Consider the following 24,370-nt stretch of genomic DNA (forward strand, 5'->3'; position numbering starts at 1 on the left):
ATTTGTGTGGCCTGTTAGTTCAGAACTGTTGCTTTGGCTGGTTAGAAAGTTTTGCTGACTCATTTTGGACGTGCGCTTGTTGATCGCTGATGCTGAACGACGAAACCAGAAAGCACCTTGAGTTTGCCGAGCCAAAGGCACCATTTGTCAGTAGCAGTGAATCACAGTTTGCTGGTCCATTTCAACAGTCCGGCACGGATTTTCTAAACCGGCGACGCTCCAGGGGCCTCAGACGAGCATCTTGGCCGCCAAGTTACTCCCACGCCTTCGCATCTTCTTGTAACCAAGTCATGACCAAGACTTCTTTGCCTGTGGTTGGAAACCTACCTCATGCTCCCAGTGCCTCTGAAAAAACGGACACCGAGTACAACATACCTATAGTTCTTTGCAAAAAGTGCCGTCGCAAGAGACCTAATTGGGGTATTGTGGAAGCAGTGGCGCCTCTAAACCACACAGTTGATGTTGCAGAAAACAGCAGTTTGGAGGCTGAGCCAAAATTTATAAGGTGGCCATGCCGTTACTGCGGCAATTTGGTAAAATTGCTGGTCCAAAAACCGCCAACGAACAGTTTATCCAAGTCCCCTGTCGGTCGCGTTAAATCGCGCAACATACTAAAACGGAAGATGTCGAAAGTTCACAAAACTCTTCTTACCACTCTTGGTGTGACGTAAGTAGTTATTGTTTATAGAATTTTTAATGCGATTTTCGAACCTGCACAAGTAATTCGACCCACAGACATCTGCCTTCGCAGCAGTTATTAGTGGTGTGTAGATGCGGCCAAATTTGGGTATCGATAAAGGCCATTGATCGGTATTATAGGAGTCTAACTAAGTATAGTGTATAAAGGTCATGTACTAAAAAAGTGCTTTGCGCATGTTGGTGAACATCAGGGTACGATTGTTCTACAACCCACAAAATAGCAGAATAGATTTCACAAAGGATTTCACTGTTTGCGTTGGTTTAACGGCACGTAGAACACTATTTTTGATTCCTTGTTTGCATTGGGGTCGATTCGGAGCTTTATGTCGGTTTTACGTGGTCGCCGGAGAAGTCACGTGCTGAGGTTGCCTCCTTTTCCCCGTTTGGCCTCTGTCCCAGTTAAGACGCGTGTATTTGCCGACTCACATTTTAACGTGGTTTTCTTCCGTGACGTTCCTCTGAAAAGGTGTCGGCACGCACCTTTAAATTAATACTATTTTCTAGCACAAAATAACTTAGAGCTGTCTGTATCGTCTATGGTTTCAGCTTTACACAGAAAAAAAATTTATAAATGTTTGCGGCTCTATCAGTAATAACGTCATTTTATCGTATTACGTCGCTTTTACCAAAAATCGTAGCCTCCATCGATGATTGCTTTAATCAGGCAAGAATAGCATTCAAAGACAAAACTTCAAGCACCAAGCCGCTTTTCCTAATTATAAATACGTTGTACGTAGCCAAGTTACTAGGCCAGGTCAGTGTGACGGTGCTGACAAATCTGGTAACATCTTTTTGCATTTCTCCCAAATGCTATTACGCGTTTTGATTCTATTGAGGTCTTTGTGGTTAAAAAAACGGAAATCCCTGGAATAATAAGACGCCTTTCAACGCTTTATTGACTTGGTGTGCTTTATATGAGGTGTGAGTAGAGTGGTTGCTGTATTGTGTCATTTGGTTGGTCTTTGTGACTTGCCTCGTCAACAATACCAACTTTTTTATTTTCATTTCGTAGCTTAAAATAGAATTCCTATATTTTGCTGACCTATTTCGCTGATGAGGTCTGGTTATTAACGCTGCTTTTGCGTAAACCTAATTTGTGTGCGAAATGCAATACTTTTAACTTCGTAATGCCCTTTTAATTGCCTTATTACCAACTCCTTTGTACGCTTGCCTCGGTTGTTTGTTGTTTCGTTATGGCTTTTGGGAATATTCGCTAAACCAATATTTTTTCAAACAAAAAGGACAATATTTATAGGCGTATTGATGGTCCCACGTGAAATGTGGAGATTCGCCCTTGCTGGCATATTTTGTCGCGGTTATTATCACGTGATCGCAAAAGAAACAACTTGCTTCGCTTTGAAAGAGCTCTGAAACCTACCACGTCGCGTGTATATGTTACAAGTCTTGTTGGCAATTCGATTTTACACTTTACACTTTAAGTAGAAGACGCGTGGAATGGGCGCACAACTGGAGTGGTCGCTGTTATGGTGGTGTCAGGCCCCGTGCAACTAATTAAACTTTAGGCATACGAACAGCTATTTGAGACTACAAACACACAAGACTTTTAGCGAAGTTTGCAGAGCAAACACTAGCTCAGGGTTTTCAGAAAAATTAACTAAGAATGTGATCGTTGAACATCACGCGCTGCTTCGAAAATCTCGTTACCAGTATTAGCCTGAGAGGACCTTGTGGCAGTTGGCAAACACCGGGAGAAACTGGTAACAAGAAACAGGCACGTGGTGCTCGTAACCGTTTACGACCAATGCGTTGTTCAACCTGTTATCCGTGAGCTCTTTTGCCTCAACTGTAACGACCTGGCCGGATTCAAATCATTGTTTTAATGTCTGCCGTAAAATAAATCACCAACGTTTCATGAAAAAGACGCAGCTGACGTTGACATTATGATCCCTCTCGTGACCTTGGCTATACATTGACTTGAGTTACGTAAGATTTACATTCTATTTAAGGAACGTTTTTTCTGTATGAAATGCATCTACATTTCCCACATAATTAACATGATATAGGACCAACGACAAAAAAAACCGTTGCAACAAATGTGGTTTCTTAAACAACATCGACAGCCAAATGTTAGGAAAATCAACCTACGACGCTACGACGGCTGGGCTGAAAAATTGCAATGTCAGCATTTTTCCGGTCTGCTGGACACCAGGCAGGGGACGAGTAGTTGCGTGTATCAAGCGGCGCGGGGCAAGACACGGCCTAGTTAAAGACACAACATCTCGCCACCGTGCCTTTGTTTGTCGCAGAGGCCTTGCTAGAGGATGCCTTTTGACCGCGATTATTCGGACTTTGCCTCGTAACGCGTGAGGTACAAACGATGTGATCGCATTACGGATTGTTTGCCCTAAAACTAAAAAGCTGGATCATTTGCGGGGTAGATCAGGCTGGTATTGGGTATGTACGTGATGGTCGGGATAGGGTTGTTTCCTGAGGCAGTGGCAGTGACAGTGGCTTGGTGCATAGTGCACCTGGCCCGTTTAGTTCATTTGGTTTTAAACAGTGTGGTCGCTGTTTGTGAGGTTCACAGAAGATAGTGTTTAACCATGTGTAGAAATTGTTCGACCAAAACCAGGCAAGCAATAAAATTCAAACAGTAGAAGCGGGGCTCAAAAATTGGGAAACGTGGGTTGCAAGTTAAGTACACAGCAGTAGATTAAATACCTTGGGGACGACAGGCGACGACCACAAGGAACATCGAAGTGTGTTCAATTGTAGGTTGCGTACGCAAATTGAAATAATAAACGCATCAGTTGGGATACAGCTATGTATAGAAATCGCAGTGCGTGTAAACTGTTTTGCCAAAGTATTGTCGCAAAAGAAATGCAGAGACCGAGCCATGCTCGCTCAAAGGAGCCTCCCAGCATGGCAAACGTGGCCCAGTCCAAAGGCGAAAAAACCTGCCCTTACTGAAAATGGATGTGATGTTCTCTGGTTGAATATTAACCACGTTGCTCATTGTTTATCGAAACGTGCGCATTGTGGCGTTCAGTATTTTAGGCTTTCGGTTGCGCTTAGGATGCGTCTCCGCGTGCATTGAAACAATACGTGTATCAAGTTCCAAGACCAATTAGAACAAAACCAGTGCGCAGATCGTTTTTGACATGGTCTGGAAAGGGTTCCCTGTTTGTAAATGTTGTTGTGCAGGCTATTTACGAATGAGATAACAAACAGATGCCTTAGTTACCCTTTATAACCGATGAATAATTTATATTCTGTCCATCCACTAATAACCAACTGTTGGCGTTTAGCGCTGTCGAGGGCAGGCTGCACAGTATACATAGTGACTGGTTAGCTTTTGCTTCAGGTTGTTGAGGTGCTGTTAGGTTTTTCGTCATGCATGTGCCCTGAGCAGGGGGCAGTTAAGCGATGCGTTGCTCAATATGGTCGGAAAAAAGAAAACAATCAAATCCAAAGACAAGAAGTCGGCCGATCATCCTGGAAAGTAAGTTGACGCTCAAATCGTGTGAAGAGATCGTTCAGTCAAGACAGCGTGAAACCATTTCTGTTGAAAATCGCGGGCAATTAGGCTTTTTCGGTTTTGAAATTGCGAAAGGCGACGTTGGTTGTTTGCCAAATCACGCTTTCAATTCGCGAGCACTGAAAAGTAATCAGTGAGTGGTTAGAGAGCGTTGATTTGGAACCCCTTCTTGTTTACCCCAGTGTTTGCGTTTCCATCGTCTCCTTGACGCTTCATAGTTTTGGACTTTTAGTGCCTTGTGTACATTCTAAACGCCAAAGACTGTAGTTTCTAACGCCTAGAACGTTGCACAATTTTCACAACGCGGGGATATGTTTTGCATGGTCCCGGTTGAGCTGTTCTAGAGACGGATTTTAATAGTTTTAAAAATACTTTTCTTTCGTGATATGAGGTGTAGTATGTGCTTTAAGATTAGCCCAATCGTACCAGTATACACTTCAACATTGTGGGCTTAACATATTTTTTTGGGCATTGGCAACAGCACGTTCAAAATTGTAGCCAAACTTACACCCCAGAATGCTCTTATAATCGTATTCCTGTAGGTATGCAATTTTGTTAAACAAACCAAAGTTACCTGGAAATGGCAAAATGTGGAAAACAACGTCAAGTGCTTTCAATGTGAACCTTTTTTTGCAGACCCGAACTACCGACACTCGAAGAGTTGGAGACAGAAGATCGGCGCCAAGAGGAAGGTCGTTCAAGCGTGACCAATGGTTCCGTTTCGACGACGCACAGTCAATCAACCAATAACGATGCCGATGTGTAAGTGAAAGCAACGTTTCCTGTTTGTTTTGTGCACTGTTGTTTGTTGTTTGCTGTCAAATGCATTTTAGAGTTCGAGTCAAACTAGCTGGGTAAGTTTGCTTGCAATTTTGACAAACGATAAGGCGTAGTAGGTGAAAGTTGCGTTCAAAATTGAAAATGTGCAAATGGTTGTTTTAGCTTAGTGCATTGCTTTTGCAGCACAATTTATGAATTCAAAAAAGAGCGTTATCATCGTGTAATCCCTACTATTACCACATCTATATCAAACCTTGCTGTTGTGCTATACAGATGTTAAGTCGTGTACATGCAAAAATGACAAGTTGAATATAAATGCGGTTTCACTGATCTATGGTTCGATACGCCTGTCAACATTATCCCTTTACTGCGACAGTTTAACGTGCTGTGTACTGGAGTTTTGATAACGTGCATCGGTCGTAAAACCCTGCCGTAAACTACATGCACTCAGGGATTCACGGTTTGTTTTCACCCCTGTTTCGACAGAAAACAACAACAGCGTAATTCTGTCTGTTATGTAAAATGGAGGACTACAGTCAGATGCCAACGTAAAATTTGATTCTGAAATAGTTATCTTGATTATCGTACAAAGCAACATGTTGGCGAAGCCATCAATTGTTAGTTGTTTTGTTTAGTTTGTCTTATATTCAAGCGTTAGGTGTTACACTATCTCTAAAAACGTTGATCTAAACTTGAAAAAAAGCTGTTGATCCTGAAGCTGTCAAGGCAACTTTCTGAGGCCATTTAACATAGCGAGGTCTTTTATAATCATCCTTACATAGGAAATCGCTCGACTACATACACGATAGAAAATTACACCTTGCAGAATCGCATTAATCCTATTATTTAAATGCAAAACGGCGCCCCGTTGTTAATTTCTGCTCTTGGTAACTTTCGTTACTTTTAATTTTTTAAACTGTTGTATTGTTGGACACAGGCCGGAGTCAGAACAGTGCGAGGGCAAAGAGTTCAGTGACGCCAACGGACGTTATGTCGTCATAGAACAGCGGTCCAGCATTGATGGAGCGGATTCCTCCCACGAAAAATTGGTAAGTCATCGCCACGCATTTTGAACGAATTTTTCAGACATATTTAAACCTTTTATCCGCTGCTCACTCGTATAGGGTTTGTATTATGAATGCACTTTTTTGTCGGATTTTCGCAAGTAACATGAAATTTTTTTTTGTATTTGTGGTGGGACAAAGTTATTCACATGTAACTATTCGTATACAGCATCATTGCTCTGGTGAAACCAACCTTTGTCTTTATCGCGGCTTTATGGCAGAAACGAACGGAAACAAATATATATGTTTTGAAAAAATATCGCATTCACAACAAATTTGACCGTTCAAAGATATATAAAAGATATTCTCAACTGCGTGTTTTTGGCGTGGGGTTTGATTATTGTAAATATAGCGCTGACTTGTCGTTTAATTTTATCAGAAAAGTTTGTTTACCTTGGCGCCTGGCATTGCAATAAATTGTAGTTGCCTGGCAACGATCGTGTACTGTACGGTGTACGCTATTGTTCCCATATTACGCTTTTGCAAACAACCTTACAGAAATTTTGTTATAAAACAGGGGTTTCTTTTTACAAACAATTGAACAAAAGGGGTAGAGATGTGCCCACGCAAATGAAGTATTTGTGTTAGTATAGTATTCATGAAAAAACAAGCAAACAAAAGAAGTATTGTTGTAATTTCGATTTCCGATTTGTGTAGAGTAGTGCTGGGCGAAGCGTGAAACTTATTTATTCCTGTTTTTGACACTGCGTATAGATTTTGTTTCATGTAGAAATCTTTGTCAATCGTATTGTCATTCAAAGAAGCCTTTTACTGTGGCGTGTGACGCGTTTATTGTTTAAACATTATTCCCGGTGACGTCGTAACTGGCTCTTCGTGGGCTTGCAGCGGAAGCTGCTAGCCACAGGTAATTGTAAACGACGGGTGTCAATGGCTTTATCATTAAATGACTTCTGTATATGGCTACAGGAAAGCAATCAACGAACTGGTTGAGATTATTCGTGTTTTGTCGAGGTGTAGATTTGAGGAAATAGAAGCGCGTGGTGTTTGCTTTGCCTGATACTGCTCAAGCATGACCGTCAGATAGTAGAAGCTGGCATATTTGCATCTATGATATTGTTACCATGGAAATCGAAAGCGGCAAACGACCCTTTTCCCCCAAATGTGCGCTAGTACTAGAAGACCGATTTAAGAAAACGAATAATTTGCAGAAGTTTGGTAAAACTTGTCTTACGGTATAGAAAGCTGTCAAGATGTTTGGGTCTTGATGTTTCAAAGGAAACTAAACATTGTGTTGTTATGTTGCAGAAACCTTCACCTTCCGTTTCTGAGAACAACCTAGTCAATCCATCATCCTCTTGCACTGCATCGCCGCTCGATTCCTCGCCTGTGTTTGGTAAGGCTACCAGTAAACTTTCATTTGCATGGCCGGCCCCACAGAGGGTGGGTGCAGTGGGTGCGACTCACTAGTGCCCATACTAGCATAGGCGTTCTGTAAATATCATTATTTTCTTTAAAGCTAATGCAATACCATCTTATTAGCTATGAGCTTATATTGGTTTGCTGTTGCATCGGGTTCACAAAGCGGTACATTTGGGCTTTGTCATTGACTGGCAAAACACAAAACCATGCAGGCTCAAAGCCGCTTTTATCGTGTCAGTTCCAGGTGCTATTACGTAAATTTATTGCCTCTGCAATCAATTATTTATGCCGTTAGACTCAATTAGCTTCAGATATATTCCGGAACTGTGGGCTTAAAGGTTTCGATTGTGCCGCGCTTTGTGCTTTCATAATTCCGCTGTGATGTAACAATACATCACTGTGACGTGTGTGTGAGGACGAATGACTTCTGCCTCTTGCTTTGTAGAATTATCTTTACGTTTAGGGTGTATTTTGTTTTTGTGATCGATTGGTCCTAACGTTCGATGGGGGCATTATTTCCGCATAACCGGTAAGCCTTAGTGCTGCTTATTTTATTGATTAAATGGACAATTTTACGGTAAATCTCTTTATAATGGGCTATTTGAAATATAGTGCCAAACCTATGCCTATAGAGACAACGAATCGCATTTTAACTTTGATATTTATGTAGTGTTTCATCATATGATTGTCTCAAATGATTTTGTTAGAAGTCGCATTTCAGGAGTTATTATGTAAAAATTTTATAGATTAACGTGGAGGTCTATCTACCAAAGGATCGGCAATTATAATTAACATTTTGTCTGGAAGCGATACAACTGCTTTGTCCTTTCCACAACATGGCACTTGAGAACGAAGCGGTCTTTCGGCTGTTAAATTTCCGTAAAATTTCCCATTTTGAAATCTATTTAAATCATCCATAGGATGTTATTTACTGATGCCGGAAACGAAGCCAGCCGCAATACAATGGGATTTTAAGCTGGGATTTTCCTTTTTTTCTGCACTCAAATAATTTCACTGTTTTGTTTCAGTCGAAGACCGGAGCGACGAACCGTCTAGTAGCAAATCTATTCTGGTAGCTTCGGGATCATGTAGCAACCTACCAGCAACCACAGGCGCTACCAGTAATAACAACACATCCACCAGCAACAACTTACCGTCACGTCAACCTTCAGCGAACAGCACCCCTGTCCGCTCTGCCAGCGAGTCGTCACGTGATCAGAACTCTCCGTCTCCTATCCCACACTTGCAAGTAAGTTGATCATCTTGTGGAAATAGCTCATGCCAGTGTGACATGTTCGCGTAAAATTGATTTTTGCGACTGACCTAGGTGTTGCCAAACCGTCCAAGACACCTAATGTCCGATATATGTATATTTCGCCCTTAGGGCATCATAAGTATTCCAAAAACTACAAAAATCAAACAAGCACATCCAAGGCCACATACAGTTGGTCATGGGAGATTTATGCATTTTATGAAGTTAAACGCTTACATAAGTAACACCATCAGTAACAACATTAATGGAAACATGAACTTCCAAGGCTTAAATAAGTCGGATTTCTGAAAAGACAAATATCTTTGGCTGAACAGCAACGTCTGTGTCGGAAATTCACGTTTCCATCAATGTGGTATTTAGTGTATATCGTTATTGATATGAGGATAAAATGGTGAATGATTCCCGAAATCGTTTAACAGACCATCAGTAATTGTATGAAGAACAAAGCCATTTTTTTTTGTCAGTATAATATATTTTTTTTTTGTATAATATATTTTAATGTTCAAGGGTCTTCGAAAAAACATCCTTAATTTGGTGCAAAGCAAATGAAAAAAACCCAAAGGTTTGGCGTTTGCAAAGTGTAACACAAACGCGTGCCCTCCTCCATTGCGTAAACTTTGTCAATTAGAAAAGCAAATATACTGATGATAACCGCAGTTAGTGTTCGAAACGTCTCTTCTAGTCAAGATGATTAATAGCGTTATCAACTCCAAGTATTTTGTACTCTAGAATAGTAAAATTACCCAAGATCTTAGTTTTCTCGAGATTTGTTAAATCGTATGTTGCTGTTCTTTAATCGCTTTGTGTGTTTTAGGCTGCAGGTGATGCTTCAATGGGTGCTGCCATGTACAAGCCTGATACTGGTGCTCTTTACCTCCCGCTCGTGGCGCAGGAAAATATGAATGCTCACGTTAAAAAGAGTCCTGGGAGTGGGAGTTTAAACAAAACGAGGAAGAAGAAGGTAATTAGTTAACATGGGCGACTTTGATTATTTCTCGTTCGTTCATTATCCACACAATCTGTACAAGCAATATGTCTTGGACGTGATTAAGGAAATTTTAAAATAAAACGCCGAATATAATTAAAAAATGTAAGTGGTTATTGAGTAATAACATAAAACGTCTTAATATAAAATGTAGTGAATTATAGTTTAAGCGTTCTTTATAGGACTTAGTAGATCTGATGTCGTAATATTTTTGGTTCTAAATGAAGCCTCGAATATATTGCATTTTACATAAGGGTTATCATAAAAACTCCTTGGTTGAAGTTTTAAACATATATTGTATACATGTAAATGAGTTTTAATTTTTTTAAATCTGGTAATCACAACTAGAGTGTTGTGTGAACAAGCTTATTGCATCTGAACAGATGCTTGTTATTTTACGAAGACGATAGCGAAAGTAATGTATTAGTTATCGCGTTTTCTGGGCTTTATTCTAATTTTATGTTTCATTTTGTTTTCAGAGATCGGGATCGTGGTACAACGTGAGTATATTTTATTGATAGTTTGTTTTTTTATTTTACATCCGTCAGATGTCGCCGCGGAGTAAGATTGTTTAAAAAGTTTGGGGTTGGCAGTATTTTGGTCTGTCGCAATGATGACACACCTGCTGCTTCCAAGCGTATGCTCAGTTATTTTGCGGATTAACTTGCCGTTACGTTCATTTTGGGTTCTTTAATAGGCTGCATTTTTTCTTGTCTTCTTATAGCGTAAAACTGACAAAACCAACTATTACCCAAATAACAAAACCTTACACCACACAAAACCTGCACACATTTGTTTTAATTATTCCAGCACAGGTGCACATGCACAACATATTGTTTTCAGCAATTATTAAAACCAGACAAATCGACCGCTATCCATGCTTGGAGAACAAAGGAATCGATGTTGCTTGTTACAAACACCTGCTTAGCAAATCTTAATCTATTGTGTGACAGAGTGCAACGTAAGCCTTTTTTTCTGCCGATTGGGAACCTGTCACCGTTCTGTCTCGTCTTGCTCTAGTAGCCAGAGGTGCCTGGTTAGTTTTCGCTGTCTTTTGTTTCTGCCCCAAGGCGTGTTGTGGCTTACAGGTCAGGCCGTGGTAAACAACGCCACGAGTAGTGTTTGCCTCATTAAGTTGAGTGTAACTGTGCTTTGGGGCCTGAGTTTTAAACGATCTACAGAACAAATGCTAGTATCAGGAAGTGTGTTGGAATGACAGTTTAAGCGAGACTGCGCCAAGCGGAATGTAAGATTTCCTTTTGTGACACTGATATACAGTTAGTGTTGCTATAAATATTGCATTGTACTGCTTTAAACTTAGCTAGTTTCGCTGAATCTGGAAAACTGTGTTTGTAAGGATCTTCAGCGTCCTAAATGAATAGCCCGAGACCTTTTTATTCACTAGAGCATCGGCTCTGTAGACCATGAGTCACCCTTCCTGTGCTGTCAAGCGAAAGTGTGTCGTGACTATGTACGTTATACCGGAAGAAATTCAAGGTTTAGCAAATACTGTTGTATCCGAACTAAAATTTTTACGCAGATAAGATGACAAATAACAGCATTAAACTCCACTTTGTACGTGTAGCAGCAAAATCACTCGGGTCGGACACACCGACTTGTTCTACAGTTAAAAAAGTTGGCATGTGATTGCAAATGGAAGGGAAATCACCAACCGTGATTTGCGTGAAGCAACCAGACTCCAACTCAGCTTTTAGCACTTTATTGTCATTACTTAATGGTCCGGAAGGAAGCACGGCCTCGTGTTGTCACATGTTTGTTCGGCGTCCGAAAGTCTGTTCCAATTTAACCCAAGAGAATTAAACGCACAACCGCGTAAATGTTGCTCGCGTGGTGTCAAAGACCCACTATGTGACAAACCAAATACGGCGGAGATGCGTTTAATGCGTAAAAATCAAGGGTTAAACATGAAAGTTTTTATCGACCCAAATCCGTGTTGCCATTCTCAACGGCCTTCTTGTCTTTTTCCTCTAACTTCTGCAACCTTCGAAACACGTGATTGATGCCTTTGGCTCAGACGCGTGTGACGTCACGATCTGTTATGCAGCCAGCCGCGGGTGCTCATAGGCTTCTGTTGTGCTAAGAGGGAAGTCTGATTGCGTCGCCCTTTTTGCCACAAATAGGAGCCGCGAAGGTTTTCAGCAAGGTAGCAAAGTTTAGCTTATACTGCAGGATTAAATATCATAAACAAACTTCAGTTTCTGAGTATGTGGTAAAACATATCATCTTGGCCTGCACAGTATTTACATGGAAAAAGCTTGACAAGTAAACAGGGTAACCCATACATTGCTGTTGCTATTTTGTTTTGACACTGGACTAAGGGCGCATATGTATCCTGCTTCCTATATGCCCTGCTCATTGTATGAACGGTTGTAGGTAGGAAATTGCCCTTCGTAAGGGCACATTGGTAAACATGTAACTGTAGAGTGGATAACAGGGTGCAAAAAGCTTCTTAGTCTGTTTGTCTTGTGGATTTCTACTGAGCACGGTTATTTGTGACACGTTAAATGGCATATGTTGTGGTTGCTGGAAACCTGTCATATCGTTGTGATTGTGTTTGGCGTTCGCAGCATGCATAGTCATTGACAGGAAGTATCGACTAGCTGTCAATCAAACCGTTTCTCGACATGTCCAATAATGGTTGATGCAAAGCGTTAATGTGACCTGAAAAAATCGAAGAGGTCGCCGAGGTGCAATGCGTAAAAGATATGGCTTAGTGTGGCTAAGTATAAGAAGACTGTAATTCATGATAGGTTTGATGTAAGCTTTCTGTATAGTTTCCCACTCGTTTGTCATTAAAATTGTAGTTTACTTTGCTTGTTGTGACACAAGTGCATCGCAAAAAACGTGCTTTGATAAAATCCATGTGTATCCATAATCTAATAAATTGCTGTGTTAATTTGATTGTCTATTTGGAAGGCCTGTATTCCTGTCCTTGATAATTATGCCAAACAGATTTGGTTGTCTAATATTTGATCCGTAATGGAATTTTACTGTCAGTACGCTCAGTGGAACGCTGCCTTCAAAAATTCCATGACGTTATGCATGACGCATTTAAAATTTCGCTTTTTTTGAATCACATGAAAGTGAGAAACGATTAAGGGTATATGACGTAGTTATGCCGGTTGTGTATATAACTGAGTACAGGAACGTTGGTACGCACTTAGGAAGTTGTTGGTTGAGTCAAAATTTCCCCGCGCTTTTTTGTAAGGCTTATTTGACGTCTGGTTATTTCATTGCGTTGTCGGCTTACAAATTAACAACATTAACTTTAAATTTGTTTGTAAATGTTTTGTGACTTTATTTCACAAAAGGGATCTGGTTAATCTTTGAATTGAGATTGATTATAGTGGTATTTTGAACTTCACTGTTTTTGTGTTATTTTTATGTTGATCCATTATCAGGCCGTGGTCTCATTGGCGGACCGAAACCCTTAGATTGATGGGTACTTTAATATATTGGTATCGATCTCACGAGCAATAACAATCTGTCAGTCCCCCAATAATAATACGCATGGAACAAGGAAGCCCTACGTCATAGTAATATGCAGCTATCTGATGTCATTTGTGCCTTATTTCCCAACTATTCCTATGAGATGCCTTGTGATATAACGGTTTGTCGATATATTGAACTACTAACTAGAAAGGGTTGTTTATTGCGATTTATATCATGCTGTACGTCATGAGGTGCTTCAGTGTACAGTGCGTTATGTTTGCCTGGGTTACCGTTGCGCTAACGGTGACACGGTATAGTCTTTTGTTATAGTTTGTTTTCTGTTTCGACAAATGAGTAATGATGTAATGGTTCTACAAAAGCATGTTACCTATGTATGTATGATGATGACTGCAATTTACGAAGCTGCTGACCAAGATAATAAATAGTGTCACTGTGTATCAGGGATGTCTTAAATATCAGTGTCCTACTATTCGCACGTTAATAGGCCAAGCAAACAAGTAGGTTGTTTTTAGTTGTTGTGAAGGAGTTTTATGAAAGTTTGTTACAGTTTCATTATACTCAAAACCAGACATCTTTGGGAACTTTTTGCACACAAAGTTCCCAAAGCAAACAGTATTAGCTTTTTGACAGAGAAAAACTTGCATGTTTTCTGTTTTCCAGTTCAGACAATAAGGTTACTTGTACATTGTATCATCAATTTGCAAAACATTTGTTTGTGACGTGCAATGCTTTCCAATCAGCACTGCGCCGGCAGCAGTAGCAGCAACAGCAGTAGCAGGTCCTCAATTCCTGTGCTTACGGTTACCCAAGAGGGCATGGATGAAATGCGAGAATCAGACGAAATTTCGAGTTGTAACTCATCCAAATCTAACAGCAGTGTTGACGCCGCTGCAAACTCAGAGTCATTGGTTAGCCCTCCCAGTCAATCTTCCCTCGCTCTTCTTTCTCCCTCCCGCGGAAAATCCTTTCACAATTCGACCATTGATTACTTGTCGGATCCGACACCTGCCTGCGACAACGCTTACGACAGCGATTCCAGCTGGGTGAGTCACGTGACCAGCGCCGAGAGCGAAACGCCGTGCACTTCGCCCGATGCCAAGCTGCCCAACGATGCCGGCACCAACGGCGGAAAGACCACCGGCAAGGCGATGCGCCACAGTTTGAAGAAAATGCAGCTAAAACTGAAAACCAAAATGCATTTCTCTGACATGGACGCGTTCACTCCTGAGCTGGAAGAAGTTTCTTGCGACTGGCGGACTGGTGAAGACCAAAAATCTTCGACCCCCGATTATGAGTTGCCTGTTGACGCCGCTGTCGCATCAAAAACCAAACACGAAAAGAAGAAACGCGGTTCTCGCACCAAACGCTTGTATAAAAAGGCGTTAAAAAAATCCGAAATCAAGGTATAGTTAACACGACACAATAACAGTACACACCAACACTCACACGCTACAAAACACACACACGCGTAATAATCAATACAACTCTTTTAACTTGCCATATCAGTCCGGAGGTGTTTGCCTTTTGTTTTGCTCGAAAAATTGCCGAAAATTTTTCGAAAACTGCTAGTAATCCGTTTGTTTTTCGCGCTGCATGCTTTTCATTTTCTGCGGGTAAATAGGCAACTGCTAAGGCGTTATGACCGATTCGTCTGCTGAAGGCACCTATTCTTATGGTAACAGGCGATGAGCGAGGTGGCTTCTTTTTCACCTTTCCTTAGCGACATGCTGGAAGGCATGGACAAAGTAGGTGTGGCATGGCGTGATCACGTGACGTTGTGCACTGTGCTAATTGCGTCGCCGAATGCGCGGTGCTGTTGTTTGATTAGTCGCGGAGGCATTTTGTTTTCATTTCTACCACGGGTTTACGACTTTTCACAGGACATTTTTTTTGTGATTTACATCAGGGCGTGTTTAAATTCGACATTTTGTTTTACTCACAGCATGCAATTTCACAAAAATAAACTTTTACATTCCGAAGCCATTGCTTTCACAAACGTACGCATCCCAAGCATAGCAGACACAAGTCTGAAATTTAACAGTCATGACGCAGTTCCAATTCATGCATTGCATGATGGACAATAAGTTATGCCGCCCATCGACGTTCATAACCAGGAAATGGCGCCGATTAATGCTAAACATGCATGTGTGATCAAATATAAGTTTGGGATATGGTTTGGTCAACTTTCATTTGCCGCGTTTTGTGATATGCGGTTTTCAGTAGTCTCTATCATTGGGATAATTATGGAAACATATTCTTAAGGTTAAAACCTGTTGGCTTTCGTAAAAGATATATATTTCGCTAAAAGCATCATTAGTGTCTGAATATAGAATCATTCTTGTATTTTTTTCCTCAGCCTATTTTTGTTTCAAAATATAATGTTAATAGCAACCCTAATGCACAAACACAACACATGCCGAATCTGTCTGACATACTCGGCAAGAATTAATGCTTTTGGTCTTTGCCATGGTTAATGTTTGTATTGTTAAAAGTGTATTGTGTTGTTTTGCGTAGGTTTTGAGTCCCTCATACAGGCAGAAGAACGAGGATTTGCACAAGTTTTTCAAAAATTTGCCCGATACCGAACGACTGCTAGTCGGTAAGTGCGGTTTTGTGTATTTCTTAACTGTGTGAATGAGCAGAAGTCCACTGTAACAATTGCTAAGTTTGCATGAATTGTAACTTGAAGAATGGCAAGTCCTATTGTTGATTTTCGGCCCGGTGTGCAGCTGTTGCAAAATTATATATTTGCACATTAATGTGCATATATTTGAATAGTGAACACGTTTTGAAGCCCCACCTCACTCCACAGAGAAGAGCGGTCTGCCACATTGTTTCGCATTGGGGGCAAAATGCCACACTGACCTTTTGCCGCCACGTGATACCGTGGAAACAGTCGCTTGCGTTTACCTTTACTTCCTCTTTCTAGACCACACCTGCGCACTGGTTAAAGACATCCTCATCCAAGGAAGATTGTACGTAACTCAGAATTACATCTGCTTTCATTCCAAGTTTCTGAAACTTCAAACAGCGGTAAGTTTCGCTTGATGTGCGTTTGCACAAAGAGAATTTTTGGTACTACAGAAGTAAAAATACTTCCCAGCACAAAATGCATGAAAAATAATGTCTTAATTGAACCTAACGTTTCAAAATAGTCATAAAAGCTTTTGTGGCAACATGTTGTATAATTCGAACCAAATTTACATTGTTTTAATTATAGTAACATGTTTGTCATGAGTAAACCTGTTTGCTCCAACTAAGGGTAAAAAAATATGTCATTTTTCGAACAGATTAAAGTGTCCTTCAAGGATATCACCTCCCTGACCAAGGAGAAAACAGTGAAGGTCATACCGAACGCCATTCAAATACAATCGAAAGCCCGTGGAAAACTGACCTTTACCAGTTTCACTGCACGAGACCGGGCTTACCAACAAGTGCAGAAACTTTGGCACAATGCACTGGAAGACAAGGTTTGTTATTCTCCGTGTGACAAAATTTGAACACCGCGTTGTTTACATCATGTCCGAGCATTGTCGCTGTGTTGTGACGTAACAAACGTTTTCATCGCATGGGTATTTACCTCCCGTGCAACTTAATTTGTCATGCTTGATAAAGGAAAATGTGTATTAGCAACGTAATTGTAATGCAATATTGCGCAGCCGATGACTCCTCAAGAGCTGTGGACGAGCATCAGAGACCAGTACGGAAACTACCTCGGATGCAGTTCGGACGACGATTACGTGAAACCTGAAAAATCGTTCGACTATTCCATTGGTAATGTCACGTGTAGATACCAGCTACATAGAGTAGCTTTTAAATATATAAGCGTTCCAAGGACGAGTTTAGCCATATATATTTTGTTGAAATACAAATCTTATGGTAAAAAAACAACAAAAATACACACGGTGTGCGATCGACAGCCTGACAGGGGCCTTTGGTTTTTTGATCCAGTTTTGATTTACTAATCACATTGCAAAAATACACTTTTTTTAAAAAAACGATTGTATTTTCTGACGTTTTGTCTGCACAAACGACTAGTCTTCTTCAGACGTCAGATTTGTATTTCATTATGATAACTGATAGTAAAACACTATTTTCACATATTTTGTTGTTGATTTCGTGTAGAAGGCGACTCTGTGGATCTCAAGAGGGAATCGTTTGAGGTGAACGATGGTGGAAAGCAAAAAAAGAAGAAAGCAGCTCTGCAGGTTGGAATCGTTGACATAACATGCGTAATTGTTACAAACAAATGTAGATTGCATTTAGAAGCTATATTATGCTATACGACAGGTAACGCTTTCACGCACCGCCACTAACACTACTTCACAGATCATAGGGTGATTTATCAGAATTTATCATCTTTTGTTACGTCACGCAGCGCTCGACAAGAATACCCAACGGTGATGTCACCAAACCGCATTGTCATAACGGGCGAACAACATCCGATCGCGATCATTTGGCCTCCATCACCGATCACTCGACCGGCGACGACAAATCATCTTGCCCGGTTAGTTATTAAGGACGTCACAAGTGATAGTTTGTCGGAGAATATAAAATTATCCCTTATTGTCACAAAAAATGCATTTTTTGCTTTGGCTCTGCTTTTATAAGAATGAATTTTTAATCTCCTAAAAACTCCGGCTTTCGCGGGTTCCTCATCAGGCGTAAATCATAAAACAGCGGTGTTCTGTTAGTTGTTTGTCGTGAGTAAAAGTCATTTAGAGATATGAAAATGTTCTGCATCACAGCGTGAACTTCATGTTATGCACTGCTTTCAACGGCTTTCATTTCGGATGCCATATTCCATTATGGTTTCCATTACGACAAAATGTTGACTTTCCAAAGGATATATTTGTCAATTTGGTTGATACATAATTGTGCAAACCCGTATTGTCTGCTCGGAACGTTGTCGGCCTTCGAGATACTTGTTTACTGTTTATGCGTTGCATGTCTCATACAGCTTGCGGATGCTTTCGCAGTTTCGCGTTATGCTCGGGCCGATAAAAAACAACAACATTGCATCGTTTTTTTACCACGCTTGACCATACAACATCACCGCTTAGAAGTTTTTCTTCGTAAAGACAACTAAAATATCACCAGTTTTACCTCTCACTGTTTTGGTCAAAATTAACAAAACGTCCAACACGGGGTATTCGCCACGCTTTTGTTATCAATACATTGCGTGTCCTGCATGTGAAAAATGATGGAATTTTTTGCTGGTTTCATATCGTGGCACGAATAGTGTGACGTGCAAAATGTCTCGTGCTATCACCAAAAGTAACCGTGCGGGGTCATCACGTGCTATAAGTCGTGATGTTGCGCCTAAAACTTTATTTTTTATTTTGTTTTGGTTCAACTTGCTCTGGCTTGCTGTAGTTAACGTGCGCTGTCGTGTAGTAACTTTCACTGTTCTTAGAACCTACTTAGTCGTGTAATGACTAGAAAAGCCTTAAAGTGTGTATATGTGTGACAGGCATCCGTCGATGAGCATGATATATTTGAGGACGACGACTCAATACCAACCGAAAATGGACAAGTCGTTGAAACTGAATGCGAAGACACTGGTAATGTTAAATAACGTAGCTTTTTTTTTGCCCAAGTCAACACAAAAACAAAACTTTTGGCGATTTGACGAATATCAAAGTGTTTATTTTACAACGACTGGAAATTGCAAAACGCTGTTCCTTATCAATAATCCACATGATTTCTGAGGCCTTAAGGTACATGTTCTTTAGGAACTGGCCTTTAGGCAGCAACACAATACACATAATCTTTCTTTGGGGTGTCTGTATCAACTTTCATATAACCTTTCTATGGGGTGTCAACTTTCATATCGAACACGTTTCTCAGGTCCTGCTGAACACGCCATCCCTTGCTTCAAAAGGGTTTACCTTGAAAGAACTTTCAACGTCCCCGTAGAGCATTTATTCGACACGATCTACGGGCAAAATTGTCCTTTCTGGAAAAACCACCTCAGCAAAGAAGCAAACGGTACGAATTTTTCAGCCTGCTTGTGCATGTGTATTTATATATGTATGTATATATATTGACAGTAAGCTATACTTAAAAGCAAAATTTTCTGGCCAAATGTGTGTAAACAATGCCTTGTATTGTCAGAGTTTTAAACCAAAATTTTGCAGATATCACCATCACTCCGTGGCAAGCGGGTAACGGTCAACAACACGAAGGTCATCAAGTTCGCGTGCTCGAATACATTCTCTTGCTTAGCAATCCACTCGGTCCAAAATCTTCCAGAGTGACAGAAACGCAGGTGCGTTAAACTAATTAGGCATTTATAATATTGGTAATTAGTTTTGTACAAATTTGGGTTTTTTTTTCAATGCTATTATTGGCAATTCTTGGTAAAATTGCATTATTTTTTCTTTCTCGTCATTTGAAACCAAATTTCAATGGATTTTTTTGTCACTCTAGGGCCATCAGCAATAGGATCCGGTCAAATACGAATACCGTGCTTATAAGAATCAAACTATAACAGTTACGTCATAAGCCACTTGTAACTGTAACTAATTTACAATTGGATTAAATTCTCACGGCGTATATTTATGCTTTCCATAAGACATACGATTTGCATTTGCTGCTTCAATTTGCAATTAATATGTTTAATTCTCATAGAATTTTTTTTTAATGTTTAATTCCCATGACTTATTACATCTTGAACTATATTTGGTCATTACATTTCCTGGCAGAATGCTTACAATGCTTTTATGTTGTTGTGCGTGCACATGTACATTTTACACAATTCAGTCTTCCCTTCACCCAGGTTTGGTTCAAGGATAGCAATGCTGGGAAATGTTACGGTGTTGACTGCATCGCCCAAATGCACGGGGTTCCATACTGCGATTACTTCACAACCATCATGCGATACTGCATGCGTAAAATCACCAAAGACACCTCCGAACTAATGTAAGAACTGGCATCGTGACTTAACGTTTAAAATTGCACCGTATTATGACTGTGTTAAATGCCTGGATTTAAAATTATTTGATTAGACTTGACATGGATTTTTTGTTTGTGATGTCACTTAAACTAGTTGAATGATAAACGTTCTGTTGAGATAATATTGGCGAACAGTTTTGTCTCACATCGAAACTGTTTTCAGCTACTATATTTCACCATAAGACCATCAAAATTATGTTGCAGTAGTCTTCCCATCGCATGTTATCATAAACTGGACTAACCGAAACATTTTCTTCTTGTTTCGCAGTGTGTCAGCCGACATCAAATTTAACAAAACGCCGTGGGGTTTGGTGAAGAACTTTATTGAGAAGAATGCTTACAGTGGAATCGACGACAACTTTACCAAGCTTGGTAAGTAACTTGTCGCGGTGGTTATCCGACTGCAGCCCTTGTACTCTGTAACAGCAAATGCCCGGAAGGCTATCACTAAATCCATGCAATGGCGACAGTCATAATTCCCTGCTCTAATGGGCCAAGTAGCTGTAGATCGTTATTGACGCTGTGTGTGACCTTATATCGAACTGTGGGTCATAGTGTTTCATTATTTCCGAGTTTTCTATGAGGAAAAGCATTTATAGTGATATTATTTCTGCCAAGCATAGTAATTGATATGAATTCTTCTTCTGGCTCTTAAGTTACGGAAGTGTTTATTGTAACCAACGTTTATGTTTACAAATATGTATTTCGACTTTACTCAGTAACGGTTGTTAGTAGCAACAATATCGTGTATTGGCGTTATTTAACATTAAAAACAAAAATTTAAGAATGTTGACATTAGGACAAATTTAAACATTCAGTTGCAAAACAGGTCCTGAGCTTGAAGAATATTTCGAAGAACAGAAACAACTTCGCAGAAGGCAAACCTCGCACTCAGCACCCAACCTTCGCACCTTCCCACGCCAGCGACTCTCTGTCTCCTCCAGCGGCGAACGTCAGCGCACTATTTCGGGGAAAGAAGATGCGCCGCTGGAACAGTCGTCCGGTAACATACATATTTCGTTGAACGTAAAACATTTTTGTAAAATTAAATACCACATGTCGTTTTAAGCATAAAAGTTGCTTTTGTATGCACGAAAGTGGTCTACAAATTTCCTAAAATATTTGTAGACCATTAATGTGCAATCTATTCTTCCGTATATTCTGTTTATTGCCTGTTGGTGTTGTTACACTGGTTCATTAACGCCATCAACAAGCGTGGTTATACTGAAAAAATACTCACTGAAAAAATAAGTTGCACTTAAGTTGTAAATTTTGCAGTTATGTTTGTGTAGTTTAACTATTTGAAAATGACTTTCAGCTTCCAAACTCACCCCAAATGGCGATGCCTGCACAGCAATCGGAAATGGTGGTTTTATAGCTGCCCCCACAACCACACCTCTCGCAGTACCGTCACATGCTTACAATAACAACAGTAGCACCTTACGTCACTCAAAATCTATCAGCGAAGACAATTTTGGCCGGCGGTGGCGCAATAGAGCTCTTGTGTTTGTGTAAGTGTTGTTGCCTTATATAAAACATTTATTTTTGCTGAAGCACTTACTATGTTAGTTTTATTAATAACTATAGTACTTGTTGGTGCACTGTTTTGATTATGTGACCTTTTTGGAAGATTTTGAGCCGTTACATCAGTCGATTATAGTTACTTGACAGTCTGTTATAGTTACTTGATAAAAAAAGCAACAAGAGCTGGGTAATAGCATTTCCGCAATACAGCGAACAAGCATGATAACATAATAATCCTGTAACAACAGCCTATAGTGTTAGTATCTAACTATCACGTATCTAAAACTTTATATTATTTGCAGACTTGCGATTCTACTCTTCAGCAATTACTCCATGTATCAACGACTGTCGACCCTTGAAGGCATGCAATCATCGAAATCCCCCCTTGGTTTCGTCGACGCCCCTTCAGACAAGCCACAAAGGTAATTTAAAAAGTGCAGCATATTTCCTTTTTTTTAACCTTTACAAAAACTATTCATTGCCAAGGTTGGGCCCCTTTGTGTTGTTGTTCAACAGTTTGCAAACTATTTGCTTGAAAAAAATGCCCACTCTTGTATTTGAGAAATAGAATTACGACAGATTCCTCTACCATAGTCAATAAATACCTGTTAACCGATTCAGTGAGTCATTCCTCATTCTATGAACCTTACGAATGTTTGATGTTAACCTTGGTCTGTCTTCCCGCAGTATTTTTGAAGTTTCGGATCCCAGACTTTCAACTCCGTCGGATCGAGTTAAGTTACTCGAACAAAGACTCGCGCGGTTGGAAACTGTAATGTCTGATCACGTGATTAATTCGGATGATCGTTGGCGACATCTGGAGAGAAGTTGGCAAGCCCTCGATAAAAAGGTATTTTGCATATTGTACTGTTCATTTTCTCTTAGGGTTGGAGGAACTTTTTGTTGATAGTGTTGACCTTTTCTTAAGTAGAGCTAGTTACAAATTCGCTTACGTACATCGATAACTCGATTCTTTGTCAGCTGTCATGGAAACGACGCACAATTTGGGAACCTCTGCTCTAACAAACCTGTATATTGTTTCCGCAGATTGACACGATTTTATCAAAACTCGAGCAAGATACGAAAACATAACAGCAACCCCGCGTGTATGGTTGTGGTGCGAAAGCCAGAAATTTTTTACGCTTGTCGCCGTTGAAGGAGTTAATTACTTTCCCTTTTAGCAACCGAGCTTTTACCGTCGAGCATTCCGAGCTAATGCTGAAGAAACGAATGTTCCAAACTGTTTTGTTTGTGTTGTTTTGCAAATTACTGTTGTTATTTTATCCTTGTGCGTTGACCAAGCTTTGCAGTACATAATTTTATAGTGACTGAGCTCAAATTCACGATCACCGCGGTAGCTGCAATCTAGGCAATGAATCCCAATCTTGTTCTAAAAATGCTGAAAAGGTTTTAGCGCTTGCAAAGATTTTATATGTTCTTCGTGCTCTTTTACCCTAAATTTGTGCTTGCCTTTTTCCTTTTTTGACCGTCGTCGGGCCGTCCATTCAACCTAAACCAAACACTGACTATTGTGTTGTGGTGTATTTGTAATTCCAATTACGTTTGGGCGGTTTAAAATTCCAACACTGCGATTGTGTGTGGCGACGCAAAATTTTCATGATTTTTCCACCGTCAAGCAGAAACTGTCTCCCGAATTCGACTGTGGTGCTCAGGCCGTTATGTATGTTCGCCTCTCCACTGTAATGTATATCGCGCCGTGCAAAACGCAAATCGCGTTTATGCCCAATAATTCATATAACGCGGCGCCGTCCGGACAAACCTTGGCTCCGAGACTGATGGTGTTGGCGCAAGGATGTCTTCGCACTTGATGTTTTGTCAAGACTTCCTGCAGCAACGTGTAAGAGAAACTGCCGCCGCCCATAGGGGTTCATCCTTGTGTGACGTAGACAGTAACGTAATTCCTTCTACAATTTCTACTAAAGCGCTTCAGCAGTTCTGCCGCGTGCTTTACATATAAGCAAAGGTTATACCATGGCCCATTTTGAAACACTTTGACCCCGCAACCCGCTTGATTTGTATTCTACAGCATTTGCGTCTACCGGGTTTTGCTCCTCCAAAGCAAATACCAAAACCAAATATTACGAATTGCGTTCAAGTCATCGTAACCCGCTGTATCAGATCCACGTTCGTGTTGACGCGTTGACGTTTACTCCTAGGTCAAGAAGTTCCCACATAACAATCGACCGCCGGCGCCAGTAGTAGCAAATCATTCGTGCAAATTTTCCTGTGCTTCTGACTCTCATCTTCACCGCTCCGCGTGTACCAAGTTACTGTAATCGTCACCGTTGTTGTGCAATATGAGCGCCTCCTTACGAAAGAAAATGTTTTATTTTCGGTATTCGGCAGCAATGCGCTGCTCCATTCGTCCTTTGTTGTAGTGAACGAAAAATTAAAAGCTTTATTTGCTCAACCGCTTTTTTGATACAAAAGGCCAAACGTTTCGTACTGTGACAGAGTTGCTTATTGTAGGTATAGATAGCGTGACGAAGGGAGCGGTATAACAATTGACGATCGAAACCACCTTGAGAAAAGCAAAGACCTGGAGTGAAAGAGGGGGTACTTTATTGCGGTATTACCAGCAGTGTAGTGCCAAAAACACTTCAGATAGTTGCTTTTAGAATAAACGACAATGTAAAACTTGAGACACTAAACCACGAAAAGGACGAGGTAATTATCAAAGTTGCGTAAAAAAGGCAGTTTTCTCTTGATGGTTG

The 24,370-nt window shown here is 40.5% G+C and overlaps 1 protein-coding gene across 2 annotated transcripts; it reads left to right on the plus strand.

Annotated features, from left to right (window-relative positions):
- LOC145912491 (uncharacterized) lies at nucleotides 1–24,058 on the plus strand. Of its 2 annotated transcripts, XM_082999970.1 has the most exons (23): nucleotides 1–667; nucleotides 4,835–4,960; nucleotides 5,916–6,027; nucleotides 7,309–7,396; nucleotides 8,451–8,671; nucleotides 9,510–9,656; nucleotides 10,160–10,180; nucleotides 15,669–15,753; nucleotides 16,084–16,187; nucleotides 16,445–16,624; nucleotides 16,814–16,928; nucleotides 17,280–17,362; nucleotides 17,533–17,661; nucleotides 18,628–18,718; nucleotides 19,005–19,145; nucleotides 19,295–19,425; nucleotides 19,936–20,078; nucleotides 20,380–20,483; nucleotides 20,941–21,114; nucleotides 21,430–21,622; nucleotides 21,938–22,057; nucleotides 22,323–22,485; nucleotides 22,683–24,058. In XM_082999970.1, exons 1-23 carry the CDS (start codon nucleotides 90–92, stop codon nucleotides 22,725–22,727), a joined length of 3,294 nt encoding a protein of 1,097 aa, XP_082856096.1. In that variant the 5' UTR covers nucleotides 1–89; the 3' UTR covers nucleotides 22,728–24,058. The 2 variants fall into 2 exon arrangements, with proteins under 2 accessions (XP_082856096.1, XP_082856097.1); XM_082999971.1 differs by lacking the exons at nucleotides 1–667; nucleotides 4,835–4,960; nucleotides 5,916–6,027; ... (2 more) ...; nucleotides 9,510–9,656; nucleotides 10,160–10,180 and adding an exon at nucleotides 13,822–14,557.
- The last annotated feature ends 312 nt before the right edge of the window (nucleotides 24,059–24,370 follow it).

Source organism: Ascidia mentula, chromosome 8 (genome assembly GCF_947561715.1).
Source record: "Ascidia mentula chromosome 8, kaAscMent1.1, whole genome shotgun sequence".
NCBI classification, from domain to species: Eukaryota; Metazoa; Chordata; class Ascidiacea; order Phlebobranchia; family Ascidiidae; genus Ascidia; species Ascidia mentula.